General features: G+C 40.7%; 1 protein-coding gene and 1 pseudogene across 1 annotated transcript in view; both read right to left on the reverse strand.

The window, feature by feature from the left end:
• Window positions 1–18,529, reverse strand: part of pcsk6 (proprotein convertase subtilisin/kexin type 6) — a 42,172-nt gene extending 23,643 nt beyond the window's left edge. Inside the window, exons 1-9 of the mRNA XM_070906824.1 lie at window positions 18,371–18,529; window positions 17,180–17,284; window positions 13,909–14,019; window positions 13,673–13,816; window positions 13,321–13,397; window positions 12,052–12,140; window positions 10,786–10,958; window positions 10,472–10,684; window positions 5,652–5,752 (exon numbers count right to left, since the gene is read on the reverse strand). Coding sequence (XP_070762925.1) covers window positions 5,652–5,752; window positions 10,472–10,684; window positions 10,786–10,958; window positions 12,052–12,140; window positions 13,321–13,397; window positions 13,673–13,816; window positions 13,909–14,019; window positions 17,180–17,284; window positions 18,371–18,529 — 1,172 coding nt within the window. The remainder of the gene's footprint in view (window positions 1–5,651; window positions 5,753–10,471; window positions 10,685–10,785; window positions 10,959–12,051; window positions 12,141–13,320; window positions 13,398–13,672; window positions 13,817–13,908; window positions 14,020–17,179; window positions 17,285–18,370) is intronic.
• Window positions 1,823–2,483, reverse strand: LOC139284881 (uncharacterized; annotated as a pseudogene).
• Window positions 18,530–18,769: the final 240 nt, after the last annotated feature.

The following is an 18,769-nucleotide window of genomic DNA, read 5'->3' on the forward strand; positions in this document are numbered from 1 at the left end:
AGAGTATAATAAGAAATTGCAATAGTCGAGCCTAGACGTAACAAATGCATGGACTAATTTTTCTGCTTCTGTTTGAGACAGGATGTTCCTGATTTTTTAAGTATTACGGAGATGAAAACGGGCAGTCCTTGAAGTTTGTTTTACGTGAGAGTTAAAGGACAACATCAGATAATTGCAGGTCATACAGGTCTTTATGTCCTTAAGGCATGCTTGGAGCGGTTTAATTACAGCTACTTTAAAGGACTGTGGTACGTAGCCTGGTTTGGTTTGAAAAAATGGTTTAAGTAATTTGGTGAAGGTCAATGGGAGAAAAGCAATTTAAATATACATCAGGTTTTACAGCTGTTTCTGAGATTCCTGTGTTTGAAGGTAAGGTACCACCTGAAGACAGGAGGTGATCAATTCTGTCTCTAATAGTTAGAATTTTATCATTAAAGAAGCTAATGAAGTCATTACTGCTGAGGGTTATAGGAATACATGGCTCAATAGAGCTGTGACTCTCTGTCAGCCTGGCTACAGTGCTGAAGAGAAACCTGGGGTTGTTCTTGTTCTCTTCTATTAATGATGAGTAATAGGCTACTCTGGCTTTACAGAGGGCCTTCCTATAAGTTTTAAGACTATCTTGCCAAATTAAACGTGATTTCCTTTCAAGTTTCTGCAATGTTTGCTTTAATTTGCGGGTTTGGGGGTTATACCATGGAGCTGACTTTACTTGTTATATTATCTTCTTTTTTAGAGGGGCAATAAAGTCAAGTGTCAGTCGCATTGAGCCTGTAGCACTGTCAACAAGATCGTCCACTTGTGAGGGACTAAGGTTAGCATAGGAGTCCTCAGTTGTATTGAGACATGTCATTGAATTAAATGCCGATGGAATCACTTCCTTAAATTTAGCTACAGCACTATCAGATAGATATCTGGTGTAGACTTTTTTGCCTAATGGTGTGTAGTCCAGTAATAGGAATTCAAAAGTTATTAAATAATCCGATAACAAAGGATTCTGTGGAAAGACAATTAGATGCTCAATTTCAAGTCCATATGTCAGAACCGGGTCGAGGGTGTGATTAAAACTGTGAGTGGGTTTCTGTACCCTCTGACAGGAGCCGATCGAATCCAATAATGAGATAAACGCAGTACCAAGGCTATCCTTATCATTATCCACATGAATATTAAAATCACCTACGACAATGACTTTGTCTGTTTTAAGGACTAAACCTGATAAAAACTCTGAGAATTCAGATAAAAATTCAGAGTACGGACCTGGAGTGCGATAGAATATAACGAATAAGACTGGCTTCAGTGTTTTCCAGGTTGGGAGTGAGAGACTCAGAACGAGGCTTTCGAATGAGTTATAATCCAGTTTAGGTCTAGAGTTCATCAACAGGCTTGAGTCAAAAATGGCTGCAACTCCACCTCCTCGACCGGTACCTCAAGGGATGTGAGTATTAGTATGACTGGGCGGAGTGGATTCATTCAAGCTGACACATTCTTCACGACACAGCCAGGTTTCTGTCAGACACAGTAGATCAATATGAATATCTGATATTAACTCGTTTACTAATACAGCTTTAGATGACAGAGATCTGATGTTTAACAGTCCACACTTAATTTTCCTATTGTTTTGGCCCATAGTAGCAGTGGTCTTAATTTTTTATTAATGACTCCTCTCCTGTTTATTTTTGATTGAATTAATTTAAGTGCTCGGGGGGCAGACACAGTCATTATGGGGCTTTGGGTGGGTAACTGCTCTAATGGAAGCGCAGAGAAGCATGTAGGACTGCAACTCTGCCTCCTGGTCTGGACTCTGGGTTGTCACAGTTTTGGTTCACGGACACCACCTCGACAGCCAGCGGTTGAATGGTGACATGCGGCTAAACATATCATTACTGGTCAAATTGGGTAGGGGCCCTGAGAAAACTATGGAGTCCGACAAAGTTTTTGCAAACGTACACACTGACTCCACGTTAATTTTTGTGACCTCCGATTGGCGTAATCGGGAGTCATTTTCGCCGACGTGAATAACAATCTTACTGTATTTACGCTTATCCTTAGCCAGCAGTTTTAAATTTGATTCAATGTCGCCCGCTCTGGCCCCAGGAATACATTTCACTATGGTCGTTGGGTGTGTGAGTGGGGAGAATCTGTTAGAAACGTGAAGTGGTTGGTGGTGAATCGTGGGCTTCTGCTTAGGGCTATGCTTCCTTCACCCAGCCTCCCTGGCTTCCCGGCTGCTCGGGAGCTGCCAGGGGACAGGTAGCAGGAGCTACACTGGGTCGGTCTGCACCAGCTACTGGGGACTGGCTGACTATAGCCATCCCCATGGTGTGGAACCGCACCTCCAACTCGCTGAGCCTCGCCTCCAGCATGCTAAATAAACTACATTTATTACATTTACCACTGTTGCTAAAGGAGGCGGGGGAATAACTAAACATCTGACACACTGAGCAGGACAGAGTAGGAGAGTGAGAAGGAGAGAGAGAAGCCATCGCTAGCTGCTAAACTAACATAACAGACAGAATAGTGTGTAAACAACTGTGAGATTAACAAAAAAGTTACTAAAAGAAGGAGAGAGCTATCAGTGTTAAGCAGTACTAGTGTACGTTTAAGTGGTTAGCGGCTGATTAGCCGCTGTAATATATAACAAACAAATATAACTTGTTTGAGCTTAGAGCAGCCAAACACACACACTACCAGTGACACAGAAACCGGAAGTGAAGCAATGCGCTTACCGCAGTACGTCAGTGTTGGTTTCAATTAAGTGTGAATTAAGTGCTCAGTGACAGCAAGCCTAAAAAAGCATTCCTCTTTGTACCTATGTACCTATCTGTCTGAACGCACCAGTAGAGAACAAACACCAAAATAATTAATGTGTCTCCACCCGTGGCCCATGCTAACCTTCTATTATCGCTGATTCTTAAGCATTTACAACCCATATACACTGTTCAACATCACTAATTAAAAGGTTTTTTTTGCCTTTGACTGGTCCTTTTGTGTACGCTAAATTGCCAGCCATGGAGCCACTTATCCACAATATCAAGGCAACAAGTTGTCCTAATTAAACAACAAAACAGGTTGTTTCTCATTGAACTCTAATACCACCCGTATGAGGGTTTCCTGATCTGACACCCTTTCACTGGATAACATTTGTCAGTGCCTTCCAAAACCATCCACTCCGACTTCCTACCTTTGTTATTTGCATGCCAACTGTCCTGTGAGGACATTCCCTGTAAAGTGGATGGTATTTGAGGATAAGAGGATATTTGTTTCAGTTTTTAATGAGTTGACCAAAAGCACAACTTCCCAAAAACTTGGATATGAAAGAAAAATGGATATGACTAGGTTATGTAAACTGTAGCCAGTTACTAAATGGCTACAGAATTAAATAAACCAGTACTGACTAGAGTTAGTTCATGCATACTAAAATGATTTCTTCATCAAAGCCATCAACTTGTCTCTTAGACCCTATCCCAATGAGGCTGCTTAAAGAGGTTTTACCTTTAGTCAGCACTTCTTTACTAGATATGATTAATCTTTTTATTAACAGACTTTGTACCACAGCCCTTTAAAGTAGCTGTAATTAAACCACTTCTTAAAAAGATCACTCTTGATCCAGATGTTTTAGCCAACTATAGACCTATATCTAACCCTCCCTTTCTCTCTAAGATCTCTTGGGAAAGCAGTCGCCAACCAGCTGTGTGACTTTTTACATGACAATAGATTACTTGAGGACTTTCAGTCAGGTTTCAGAGCACATCATAGCACAGAGACAGCACTGGTGAAAGTTACAAATGACCTTCTAATTGCATCAGACAAAGGACTTGTTTTGTTAGACCTTGGCACTGCATTTGACACCATTGACCATCATATCCTATTACAAAGACTGGAACATTTAATTGGCATCAAAGGAACCGCACTAAGTCGTATTTATCAGATCGATCTCAGTTTGTACATGTTAATGATGAATCCTCCATGTACGCCAAAGTTAGTCATGGAGTTCCATAAGGTTCTGTGCTTGGACCAATACTATTCACCTTATATATGCCTCCTTTAGAAGATATTATTAGAAAACAGTCCATAAATGTTGATGCGGATGATATCCCGTTATATCTATTGATCAAGCCAGAAGAACCTCATCAGTTTACTAAGCTCCAAGCATGCCTTAAGGACATAAAGACCTGTATGACCTGCAATTATCTGATGTTGTCCTTTAACTCTCACGTAAAACAAACTTCAAGGATTGCCCTTTTTCATCTCCGTAACACTTAAAAAATCAGGAACATCCTGTCTCAAACAGATGCAGAAAAATTAGTCCATGCATTTGTTACGTCTAGGCTCGACTATTGCAATTTCTTATTATACTCTCTTGTTATTGCACTATCCTGTATGCTGCTGTAACAATGCAAATTTCCCTGCTAAGGGATTAATAAAGGATTATCTTGTTATCAGACTGTCCCAACAAGTCCCTTAAGACTCTGCAGTTGATCCAGAATGCTGTGGCACGTGTACTGACAGAAACCAGGAAAAGAGATCATATTTCTCCAGTATTAGCTTCTCTGCACTGGCTCCCAGTAAAATCCAGAATAGAGTTTAAAATCCTTCTTCTCACTTACAAAGCTCTTACTGGTCAGGCACCATCATAACTTAAAGAGCTCATAGTACCCTATTACCCCACTAGAGCACTGTGCTCCCAGAATGCAGGGTTGCTTGTGGTTCCTAGAGTCTCCAAAATCGGAACAGGAGCCAGAGCCTTCAGCTATTAAGCTCCTCTCCTGTGAAATCGGCTCCCACTTTGGGTTCGGGAGGCAGACACACACTCTACTTTTAAGAGTAGGCTTAAAACTTTGCTTTTTGATAACGCCTATAGTTAGGGCTGGCTCAGGCCTGCCTGGACCAGCCCCTAGTTATGCTGCTATAGGCATAGACTGCTGGGGGATCTCCCATGATGCACTGAGCTTTCCTCCTCTCCCTCTCCATCTTTACACATTCATGTCCCTCCAATGCATGTTACTAACTTTATATCTTCCCTGGAGTTTCTCTGTGCTTTCTCATCTTGCAGGTTCCTGTGGATCATGGTCCTGGTACACCTGGCTGCTGCTGCTATGGGCCCGCTTGACTCTCATCACTACAATTATTATTTTTAGTCATAGTTCCGTTACTATTAAAGTTGTTATTGCTATTATTAATCATATTTCAACAGCTGTAACTACTATTATCAGTCATATTTCCATTATTATTATAATTATAGTTGCTATGGCTACTGCTACTATATATCTCAGCCTTTCTGCCTGTCTCTCTCTCTCTCTCTCTCCACCGGTCAAAGCAGATGACCGCCCACCTAGAGTCTGGTTCTGCTCGAGGTTTCTGCCTCTTAAAAGGAAGTTTTTCCTTGCCACTGTCACCAAAGTGCTTGCTCATGGTGGGAAATGTTGGGTCTCTGTAATAATATTTTGTTGTGATTTGGCCCTATATAAATAAAACTGAACTGAATTGAAATGCTGTAGGTGAATTTCATCAGAATGTTGCTATGGGAGCAAGTAATTTAGAGAAATAATTATATTTTTGGCTGTCTATCTGTCAGGAGACAGATGGCGGCAGAAAAGGGGAGAACAGAGTAATGACATTTTTATGACAGCAAGACAGAAAATGTGACTGACTTGGCCTCTAGGGCGAGAGCTATGATTCCAGCCACAATGGGAGCAGAGACAGAAGTGCCAGTATGACCATCAGTGCAGCGCTGCCGGAGATCAGTGGTTACCTGCAAGGGACCACAAAAACAGTATAGTTCCCATTTGATTCACTGTTTATAGATCTGATTTCATATGAATTTCCTTCTATTACTAATCAATGCTGTATTGGTTGTCTACAGAAAGCCCTTAATTTGACAACATTTCAATCAGACTATACATACACAAATGTTTAAACAGAGGTAAATCACAAAAAAAGCGTTGAATTATTCATGCAGGCTTTCCCTCCCACGCCTGCTCTCTCTTGGTTCTCAGTCAATAATGTTGTTGTTTGTAAAATTACAAATGTTATTGATGCCATTGCCCCCACTAAGGTAATGGTAGTCTCTGGTGCACAAAAACCACCAAGAAAAGCTCTGAGAGGGTCAGGTAGAGCTCTTTAAAATCCTATTTAAATGTCTTTTTGTATTGTGTGTTTCTTTTATATCTTGTCTTAATGGCGTTTGTCTTATATACTGCTCTGTTGTTTAAAGGTGCTATACAAAAAGATTTGCCGATGCATATGTATTATGTTATTCATGATTCATTTCTATTTGTCAGAGTCTCAGACCTGGTGTTACGAATGGACTACATGCTTTTTATCAATGTGACGTACGTTTGTGTGGTGCCAGAACTGCCTTCAGGGCAGCGTGAGTCACTAAAGGAGTGAGTTCCTTAATAAATACTTAGCCTGAAAATCAGACTGAGCTGCCTTTTCATTTCACTGCATTGTTCAAAAAACAGACCCTGACAGGAAACACTGAAAGTCTGCTTTGCTCATGCTGGAGCTCATAAGCCCTGCTTGTTTAAGTAAATGACAGATTGGAGAAGGGGGTCTGTGAGACACTCTGTTTGTGGTGTCCTCTCCACAAGCTGGCCTGACTGTTTGGCTGGCCTCCACCTTAGGCACTAGGGTGCTTGTTTTCGTTTCACTCTGGTTAGTTTTACACAAGCCAAAGCATAATATTTACACTGAGAAACACAGTGTGGGACAGGGCCACAGAGAGACAGATTCTCACAGTTTGCTCTTAACTGCAGCAGAGCACCACATTAAAAACTTTTTGAGTAGCAGTCTGTTATAACATCCGTCATTTTTATCTCTTCTCTTAGTCATCTTTCTCTTATCTTCAGTCTACTCTTCACATGAGATGAGAAGCACACCACAGTACAAGCAAACATAATCTACGCAGACGTGGCTTGTTTGCTCCACGCTAACAACTTAGCATACTGTCACATTCACAGGTTGTCATTTGTCATTTTTGATTGGTTTCCAAGCTACAAGAAGGCGAGTCTTACGTAATATGAGCCAGCCTGAGGGTAGACAATAGAGGGAGGAAGAGGAGGGATGTGGATGCTTGAGGGTGGCATTGCAAAGGGACACTTTTTGTTGAATGAACTATCATCCTTTAAGTATTCAATTCAATTTCAATTCAATTCTATTTATATAGCGCAAAATCACAATAAAAGTCATCTCATGCCACTTTACAAATAGAGCAGGTCTAGACCGTACTCTTTATAATATTATTACAGAGTCCAACAGTTCCCACCAAAGGCGACCTTTGGCGACAGTGGCAAGGAAAAACTTCCTTTTAAGAAGCAGGTGGGCAGTCATCTGCTTTGACCGGTTAGGTTGGAGAGCGAGAGCGAGAGCAAGAGAGCGAAAGAGAGGGAGACGGAGAGAGAGAGGGAGGGAGGGAGACAGACAGAGGGACAAGCAGATAGAGAGAGACACATAGAGACACAGACAGAAATGTATAGCACCACGAGTAGTAGTCATAGCAACTACAATTACAATAATAATGGAAATATGGCTGATAATAGTAGTTACAGCTGTAATAATAACTCAAATATGATTAATAATAGCAATAACTTTAATAATAACAGAACTATGACTAAAAATAATAATTGAAGCGATGAGAGTCAAGCAAGCCCATGGCGGCATCAGCCAGGCATACCAGGACCATGATCCACAGGAACCTGCGAGAAAGAAACTCCAGGGAAGATGTAAAGTTAGTAACATGCACTAGTGGGACATCAATGTGTAAAGAGGGAGAGGAGAAAAGCTCAGTGCATCATGGGAGATCCCCCAGCAGTCTATGCCTATAGCAGCATAACTAGGGGCTGGTCCGTGCAGGCCTGAGCCAGCCCTAACTATAAGCGTAAAAAACAAAGTTTTAAGCCTACTCTTAAACGTAAAGTGTGTGTCTGCCTCCTGGACCCAAACTGGGAGCTGATTCCACAGGAGAGGAGCTTGATAGCTGACGGCTCTGGCTCCCATTCTGCTTTTGGAGACTCTAGGAACCACAAGCAACCCTGCATTCTGGGAGCGCAGTGCTCTAGTGGGGTAATAGGGTACTATGAGCCAGTACAGCCAGTACTGTCAGTACACGTGCCACAGCATTCTGGATCAACTGGAGAGTCTTAAGGGACTTATTGGTACAGCCTGATAATGAGGAATTACAATAATCCAGCCTAGACGTAACAAATGCATGGACTAATGCATTCTGCACCTGTTTGAGACAGGATCTTCCTGATTTTTGAAATGTTACGGAGGTGAAAAAAGGCAGTTTGGTTTGGAAGTTTGTTTTATATGACAGTTAAAGGACATGTCCTCATCAAAGGTAACTGAGATTCCTCACAGTGGCGCTGGAGGCCAGGACAATGCCATCTATAGTAACTATATCCTTAGATACTGTTTCGGAGATGTTCAGGGCCAAGAACAATAACTTCTGTTTTGTCCAAGTTCAATATCAGATAATTGCAGGTCATCCAGGTCTTTATGTCCTTAAAGCATGCTTGGAGCTTAGCTAACTGACTAGGATCTTCTGACTTGATTGATAGATATAACTGGGTATCATCCACATAGCAATGAACATTTATGGACTGTTTTCTATATATAATGGCCTAAAAGAAGCATATATAAAGGTGAATAGTATTGGTTCAAGCACAGAACCTTATGGAACTCCATGAATTTTGGCATGCATGGAGGATTTATCGTTAACGTGTACAAACTGAGATTGATCTGATAAATACAACTTAAACCAGTTTAGTGTGGTTCCTTTAATGCCAATTAAATGTTCCAGTCTCTAATATGATATGATGGTCAATGGTGTCGAATGTTGTGTCTCTGTGCTATGATGCGCTCTGAAACCTGACTGAAAGTCCTAAAGTAACTTATTGTCATGTAGAAAGTCACACAGCTGGTTGGCGACTGCTTTCTCAAGGATCTTGTGAGGGTTAGATATAGGTCTATAGTTGACTAAAACCTCTGGATCAAGAGTGGGTTTTTTAAGAAGAGGTTTAATTACAGCTACTTTAGAGAAAGCAATCTAAATATATCATCAGGTTTTACAGCTGTTTCTGAGATTCCTGTGTTTGAAGGTAAGATACCACCTGAGGACAGGAGGTGATCAATTTTGTCTCTAATAGTTGGAATTTTATCATTAAAGAAGCTCATGAAGTCATTACTGCTGAGGGTCATTACTGCTGAGGGTTATAGGAATACATGGCTCAATAGAGCTGTGACTCTCTGTCAGCCTGGCTACAGTGCTGAAAAGAAACCTGGGGTTGTTCTTGTTCTCCTCTATTAATGATGAGTAATAGGCTGCTCTGGCATTACAGAGGGCCTTCCTATAAGTTTTAAGACGATCTTGCCAAATTAAACGTGATTCTTCCAGTTTGGTGGAGCGCCATTTCCTTTCAGGTTTGTGCAACGTTTACTTTAATTTGCAGATTGGGGTGTTATACCATGGAGCAGACTTTCTTTGTTTTATTATCTTCTTTTTTACTTTTTTCTTTTTCTTTTTATTTTCAGTTTATTTCCATCCCCTAACTTTATCTTAGCTAACTGGCTACTGATAATAATATATGGCGCAGTGGTTAGCACTGTCGCACGGGAGGTAAAGCTGGTTAGAGCGGGTTGGGGGTTCAATCCCTGGCTGCCCCCGTCATGTCGAAGTGTCCTTGAGCAAGACACTGAACCCTAAGTAAGCACCTTGCATGGCAGCTTGGTCGCCATCAGTGTGTGAATGTGTGAGTGAATGGGTGAGTGAGACTTAGCTGTAAAGTGTGAAGGTTGAAAAGCGCTATGTAAGTGAGATCATTTACCATTTACTTAACCACTGTTGGCCACATGAAAGTCCCACTTTAAGGTTGAGAAAATGATGGCTAAATTCTGAAGAAATAACAGTTTTCGCTTTATTAAAATGATGAGGTGCTGCAATGTTACAGTAGTGCACATTAGTAGTATATACCCAATTTAAGCTGCATTGACTTTTTTCGAAGCAACATGTGACATATTGTCACTGTATAAAATTGTCACGGTGAATGTGTTCCCAAACAATTTCACACCTCCAGCAGACAGAGTGCAACATTAGATTGTTTCTGGGAACTTGAAGTCCAATATTCACTGTTTTTGTCTCTACCAACTCCTGAGGGAAGTATCTGGTTCTTTAGCTGCTAACTGCTCCACTATGTTCACCAGCTAGTAGCTAAATTTAACTGTCTACTCGAAACTATGCTGATGAGAGTTGAGTTTGCGAGCTGTACAACCAAACAATGAGCTACAAGAGGCTAAAAATAGTTTACAGCTGCTTTAGACCAATTAATGGTTTTCATTTTTGTTACCTATCTAAGCCAATGCTATGGGCTTATGGACATTCAACAGTCACATGCTACTGAGGTAAACGTTAAACTGTAGGTCTAACTATCTGAGCTACAGTTGATGAAATAGCCATTTAGCCAGTACTCACAATCTTCCTCTCATTAAACTCTCCACTGCTGTAGGTTGTGGCCATGATGGAGCTGCAGACCTCCAGGTACCAGGGCTTGTTTCCATTCTCTGTGGTGCTGGAGATGGAGATGGTGTAGATACTGCTGGTGTAACCATCACATGAACAGTGATCACCCTGCCGACCACCGTTACCTGACGCCCAGACAAAAATGGACCCCAGGCCTTTACGGCCCTGTGTGACAAATACATAGTGATGGGGTGCTGTGGTTCCACTCAAACATTAATCATACATACATAAGGCATAACATAACTTTTCTTTGTGACAGATCGAACCTTCTTGATGCCTTGCTCAAAAGCCTGCTTAGTTAGCGGCCCTGGGCCATCCACTGTCTTGCCATCATCTTTTGGCCCCCAGCTGGCACTGTAGATGTCGATGTAGTCAGGTCGGATTCCCAGGGACTTGGCCTCTACTATATCAGTCACGTCGCCATCTAGCATCCGAATCCCTGTGTCCAAGGTAACATCAATCTCAATACATCAAACAAATTTCAAATGAAATTAATTTAAGTCACCCAGTAATCCTTGCATCTTCATGTGATTACACAGAGAATAGGTGTATAAGTAAAGGGCTAAAAATAATATTTTGCAGCTTAGAGCACAAATGTAGTGGGGTAGAAAGTAAACATTTTCCTGTATGGGAAGTTATGATTGTAGTTACTTGATTTTACACACTAAGGGTTATTTCACATATGCTTTAACTACTCAACAGTAGTTGAGTATAGTAGTGTATATTATATAGTAGTGTATAGTTAGCACCATCCTGGTCCAGCTCACACCTTAAACAGTTGTTTACAGGTTAATGCAACACTAATTTCAGTGGTGAAGTTCTTGCCCACCCCTGCAGAGACCTGAGGTTCTATTGTTGGTAGTCGAACACCACTTACAATAAGGTAGAAATTGCATCTTTGTATGATTTGCTTTTCTAAGCATCGAAAAAGACTATTTTAATCATGCAGAAAAGAACTGGCTAAGAGATTGTTTCGTTTCTTCTATGGCTATTAGTATTATAAGTATTCTCATACCTGAGTCAGTAACATTTGAGAGCTGATGCAGCTCAGCGTTATAACCAAACCAATGGTGCAATCAAGCAAACTGACCTTCCCTTTGAGCTAATTGCTAACGTCAACATAGTAACATGCTCACAATAACAATGACACAATGATAATATTTACCATGTTCATCTTAGTTTAGCATGTTACAGTAGTTTGCAAGTGCTTGGCCATAAACCATAGTACTGGGCACATTTGACGTGATGAATAGTAAGACCAACAAAGTCATTATCATTCATTGTCTGGGAACCATGAATATCTATACCAAACTTTGTGCCAATCTATGTAGTTACTGGATTACTGGTGGTGGTGCTAGAAGAAAAGACCAACTGACATTGCCATCCCCAGAGCCAAACTGCTGGTGTGGCTAAAAAGCCATTTTAGGGTAGTGACTCAAACGTGACAAAGTAATAAAATAATGAGTAGAGTAAAAAAACTTTAAACCTACATTGACTCTTGCAAGTGTAGCGAAAAGGACAGAGAACTCTACCTCCAATGTGAGCATTGTAGGCTATCCCAACAATGCAATGGGAGTTATTGGCCACTGCTGCAACTTCACCTGCACACCGAGTTCCATGTCTACATGAAAACAGAGAGCAAACACAGAAATTACAACTTGACATACAGCTGTGATCTGTTTCAATGTTCAAGGCCGATTGCTGTAAAGCTTTCTCAGAGGCACATCTGAAATAAAATAACTTACAATATCATTTTATATATCATTATAAGATATGTCATCACACCACGTGCCGAGAGCTTCTTTACAGGCTCAGCAGGAGAATCATTATTCAGAGGCTGACACATTCCCTTTCTTTACTAGTCCTCCTTTTATAGAAAGTTAACACACAGATGCTAAGCTTTAGGCTACCCTTCAGTGCCTACAGATAATGGAAACATATTGGAAAACAACGAACAAAAAACATTGATTGCCTTATCTCCATTCAGCGTTATCAGCCATTCTACTCTCACATGCATCAAGCATCACCGTTATGAATTTTCGACTCCCTCTGTGAAGCCAATATATAGAGGACAGAGAATATGGTGACCATCCTAAAACTCATGCCATCACTTTCTAACGTTCACTGCGTTCCAGAAATTGTCTATGTTCAACTGTCCATTTTCCATCATGCCATCTGATAAGGTCCAGAGAGGCCACATTAGCTGTCATGTAAAAGTTTACAAGGTTGTATACAAAATTACAAGAGTAATTTATTCAACTTTGGGTTAGATGTTTCTGTGATCACAGGCACAAACGCACTATGGAGACTGCTCCTGGTGGATTTCTCCTTGTATGATCATTCATGCAAAATGGTAAGTCTAGAAAGATGTCGTCAGTTTTTCATTCCTTCGGGACTGACATCAAATTCTCATTTATTGTTAATATTTTAGGTTACTTTTGCTCACAAAGTTTATGGTAGCTCTGCTGTAAAAAAGAGGAGGGTTTGCATATAATCATAATCTGCGGGATGTGGGCGTGAAAGTTACAAAAACAGTTTGACGCATCCCCCGAGTCAAAAAGAGGTTACAGGTGCTGTTAGACAATCCAACAAGTACTTTGTTTGACGCACACTGCGCCCTTAGTACTATCTATTCTGAAAATTAGTCTGGGACTCATCTAGAACTATTCCTGTTGTATACTTTGGCCTTATACCAAAAGGATAGAGACATGATCAAAGTACAGAGAGATAGTTGGAGGAACTGCAGAATAGATTTAAGTTGAATGTGACAAGGTGGAGACATTGGTGGTATTCATTCTTACATGTTTTCATTGCGGGAGTCATAACGAGGTGTAGGGTCATGGTCATTCCCATTGACATCATAACTTGCTAGATGGTCCTACAGAAATGATAGGACAACAGAGGAAATGGCAACAAATAGGTGAGGCAAACAGCTAACAGTTATTGAAGTTTATAAAAAAAGAGGTAGTATATATCAACCAGTGCCTTTTCTATCACACTTCTTTTTGTGTGGTATTGGAGTGATGAATTGGAGCCAAACATGGGTTACAAACTTGGGGAAATAATTCAAGATGTTACATATGAAATCCTGAGGTAGTATTTTGATTTTGAACTGTATCCATATTTGGACATGGTTGGATGGATAGCACATACATAGTTCGGAGCCAGGTCAGGGTGGTTTCGCTCTATGCCATCATCCAATATGGTGACCACTACATTCTTGCCGGTGTAGCCCCTCTGCCAGGCTGCCAGAATGTTCATCTCCGAGCGACAGCTGCTGCTCTTATCATTGCAATGCTGAAGAGAAACATAGATGACAAACACCAGACATCTTCTTATCTCGTCAAAATGGGAACGGCAGGATGAATGATTCAGTGTTCTGTACTTACAATGTACCACATGTTGGACCATTTAGGGTCATTGAAATGAATGAAACTTGGGTTACTTTGGGCGTGCCTCTTTACTCTTGGTTTTACTACCTGCTGCTGGGCCCAAACCACCTAAGAATGGAAATGGCAATAACACTATACATCAGTTTCAAGTACAAAAAGAGCCATATACATACATAGAGTTCATATAGTTCATCTACGTAAGGATACTGAAATGACTGTAAGCATTTTACACCAGTGTAGAGTCCTTACCCTGACTTTCGTACTTACATGAGTGTCCCATGTATACATCAGATTTGAGGGAAAAATGCCTGAATGGGGTCATTGACTCATGCCATAAACCTCTGAAACCACAATGTCAAGTTCTATTTGGGTTAAATTCTGCTTGTTAGATTATTTGCTATGGTCCACATGACATGTGCCAATAGACGTTTTTCTGTCCCAGTAAGACATGACAACGTGGCAGTGAGCCAGCATGAACAATACCAGTGCCCTGAAACTGAAGCAGCTAAATGGAATTAGCTATCATTACTTTTATTATTTACACCTGTGCTTTTTGCATGTCAAAATGTCTTCTGTGAGGAAAGACCATATGAAAATAACAATATATCAGACAGAATCATCTTTTTCTGTCTTTGCTATCAAAACATTACCATCCACCACGATAAAAACAGTGTTTAAAACATACAGCATTTTCTCATAGAAGATCCTGCATACCTATTGACCTAATGTGGCCCGCCTTTTTTTGTTTGTTCCATTTCCTGTTCTGTCTTGTAACGTCCAGTTGCTATCACTGACTATAACTAACTACATGTCTGGGTTCTCACATACCCTACTTTACAAATCTCTTGAAAGTTGGGTACACACATCCACATTTATGAGGAGGTCATGTGACCTGACACCACCACATCCACCACAGACATCAGATTAAAAACTCGATCTTTGATGCAAAGGTACCTACAGTGTTGACTAATTTACAACTAGCTTACTTTGTGTTGCAGCAAACCTGTGGATTTTTCTTTGTTTCTTCTGGAAGCTGATTTATAAACATGAATGAAAATACAAACTATGTAGTATACTTTTTATTAATACTACAGTTTTGAATAATCAGCTTGTTACACAATAGTAAGACCATGTCATAGAAAACTGGACTGCAGTAATTTATTGAACCTCATAAAAATGTATGAGATGGTATGAAAACAAGCACTCGCTAAAACAGGTGTGGAAAAGGTTTGGTTTGACATGTAACTTCCTAATTATATCATAACGTTATACTATTGTGAATAGACTTGAGAAAAACACAAACACCAACACATTCTGTCACCGCGACAACAATAACATGACCAGCTGATCCCAGCATTGTGCAGGAGATATTATCTAATTAGAGTCACTTCATAAACAGCAGTAGATGAGACCTGTCTTATATGATCTAATGATAGCTTCACAATAAAATGTGTCATTAGTTGTAAATAAAATTTGAAACCACCATCACATGGCATGTCTCTTTCACTTTTTTAATTAGTAGTCAATCTACTCCACCCGCTCCACACACACACAACACCTTGTCACACAAGGCCTGTGGAACTGCCAGTCAGCTTCCCGCAAGAGTTCATCTCTGGCTACGCCTCCTGGCAATCTTGGGACTCTCACTGACACTTGGACCACCCCAGAGAACACCCCAGTGCAGCCCTCTCCTCAGCCTACTCCTTCTCCCATACACCCAGACCCGCCAGCAGAGGGGGTGGCACTGGTTTGTTAATATCCCCCTTTATATCCTTTCACTCTTTCCTTTGAATTTCATGCTGCATCTGTTTGGACAATACACAATAACAATAATATGAACGTTAACACAACATCAAGATTGATATATATTAATTTTATACATCTACAGTATATGCATGTATATGTATTTGAGACCCTTGGCCACTTTAGTCTCACCAACGCCCCTTGCTGTCTTCCAGGCTGTGAATTTCAAATGTGAATTTCATGTCAACTCCATTGCTTTCCTGGTCTTTGCTGAACTTGAGAGACGTTTCACATCAACATCCAGCCAGACCCATCTTGTGGATGGTGGATAGCTCGGTCAAGCCCGGCAGGTGCTGTTCTTTGGCCAGTTCAACTATACCCTCACTTACCATCCAGGTTCCAGAAACATCAAGCCTGATGCCCTCTCCTGTCAATACTTTCCCAACAAAGCTCCTACCAACCATCACACCATCCTTCTCTTGTCCTGTGTGATGGCCGCGGTTACTTGCGAGATAGAGTCTCTCATTAAACTGGCTCAACGGATTCAATCAGACCCACGTATTGGCCCACCTCATCATCTCTCTGTACCAAATTCAGATTATCTAAGGCTGTGTATTTTGTGGCTCTTCCCAAACTCCCTACAGCTTTGGAGACCGTGGACCTCCTCTCAATCACCATGTGTTTCATCTCCACGGCAAACCTTTGGACATTCAGGTCCCCAATTCATCTTGCAAGTCTGCAAGGCTTTCTGTCAGTCTACTACTGGCCAGGTCAGAGAGTTTGCTTTGTTCTAAAGACATTCCTTTAAAAACAGACTCTCCAAAACTTTCCCCCCACTACATTGGCCCTTCAACAGCATCATTAATCCCTCTGTTGTCAGACTCAAGCTACCCAAGTCCATGAGAATTCATCTCACCTTCCATGTGTCCCAGCCTGTCTCTGTCTCTGCGTTTGGGTCCACACTGCAATCCATAACATTATCCATCGCAGACTGACATATCTGTTCAGACTGCAAACTTTTTGTTTCTCAAAGTATCACTTGAAGCAGTTCAGCTTATTTGATGAAGTTGATATACTTGCATGATTCTTGCAATTTTCAGTCACTTTGGACAAAAATGGTGGCTAAATATGCAATGTAATGTCTTGGCTGCATTTGTGTTTCATTACCATCCAACTGCAACTTGGTCCAAGAACAGTGAATTTGTTTGCTATTACGAACTTGTTAACCAATTTGTATTTTAATTCAATCAATGGATGGATTATGGATTTTTAAGTGGAAAAGAAAACACACGTCAATCTTTTTACAGAAGAGGAGGTGTACAGCATTTTCACACCACTGTATAAACCAATAAAAATTTTAAAATACAGTCATGAGAAATATGTGAACTTCTGCCAGTGTGGTACTATGTCCAGGGTTGGAAGGTCAGCATGAAAGGCTTTAGACAAGAGGAAAAAATTGTTCATGTGACCATATCTCCTCTGTTGTGCATTTTGATTGCACTTAAGAAACTGATTCAAGTCTCACCTCGGGATCCATATGTATGAAACTGTGGGGGCCTTTCAGAGAGTGGGCAGCTCTGCGAACCACTCTGCTGTGGTGGAAATGGTAATGATCCTCCAGACTTCCTATCTAAACAAACACATCCAACAACAAAATGACATCAATTGCACTGAGACTTAGAGTATTTAGCCATCTGTTTATAGTTAGTTTTATTATGTGTATATCTATCTGAGCTGCTTTTATCGAAATAGATTTTACACTGATGTGGTCTGACTTTTAACATAAATCTGATTCTACAATGCTGTCTAAATTCAAAACACATTTGAGCCATCTGTATATAGTATATGATGTCACTTAATAAATATGCACATTCTCTCCTGACTTAGCGCCAAAAATGTGAGCAGGATTCTCAGCACATGTGCAAAGCTGGCACACTGCAGTCATATTCTTCAGACTCTAGTCTGCTCTGACTTGAACCATTCCTCTTAAATCTGTCTTCATTTTTTGGTACCACTTTCTAATAAGGCAACCTTTACAATGGATTTATAAAGGCTTAATAAGATGATGTAACGTATAGGCTTATCAATGTTAATAATTTACAGAAGGTTTAATTTTGCATGCTCCCAAAATTCTTTATCGGGTAAACATCCATGTGAACAAAAAGCAGGCTATATACAAACATTAAATGAGCCACCAAGTCTAGAGATATGAATGTTAAATTGTTAATACATTTTAGTCCCTATACTTTGGATAATCAGATGGTGAGTGGTCCATAAGAATGTCTTCCTGATGAACCATAGCTCCATCGAAAGGATAAATCAAGTGTCCTGCCGAAGGAGGACAAATACCGGCCAGAGGGATTTTTGTCAACCCAGCAATTATTCTTTTTAAGCATGTAAGTGAGCTACTAACTATGAATAAAGCCATTAGTTATAGAACCTTGTAAAGGCTAGACATTCGAAAGTGGTAACGTTTTTTTTTTTTTAAATCCTTGTATATGCTGTGTTTTCATATCACATTAGAAGGCTGTCAAGCATTTTTCAGTCAATAAAATGTAGGCCTACACCGTTTTGAAAGTTAGAACTTTCACAGGAAACTCATTACACATTTGACCTCACAGCATTTTGAAGTTAATCTCTTTAATTAAAGAGTTAAAGTTACAGGAAATCCATTCATTTTTGTAGTTTCATTCACAACACTTAAGACGGTCATTACCTGTCCCATGTTTATATATCCATATCTTGCTGCGATTTTATCAGCTTGCTCCTGACCACCTGTGATCCGCACCGCCCAGTGGTTCGTATAAACGTCCCCGAGTCCTGAGACCACTGATTGAGTTTCAACAGTTAATAGAATCAAAAATAATAAAGTCATCCTGGACTTCAAAGTCGGAAAAGTCGGAGTCGGTTTACGAGATAAGTGTTGGATGTTAGGTCCAGCAGCGCAGCTTTGCGTGAAGTCTGTCATGAGTCCATCGTTTTGTGATCACGTCCGGGGAAAATTCACTGTCCTGTTGAAAACTAGTTCCCACGCCGCGGAGGGGGGCGGGTGTTGTGCGATATGAACTCACAGCAGCCAATGGCTCAGAGAGGCTAGAGTCCATACATCAAACTG

This window comes from Enoplosus armatus, chromosome 1 (genome assembly GCF_043641665.1).
Source record: "Enoplosus armatus isolate fEnoArm2 chromosome 1, fEnoArm2.hap1, whole genome shotgun sequence".
Classification (NCBI taxonomy): Eukaryota; Metazoa; Chordata; class Actinopteri; order Centrarchiformes; family Enoplosidae; genus Enoplosus; species Enoplosus armatus.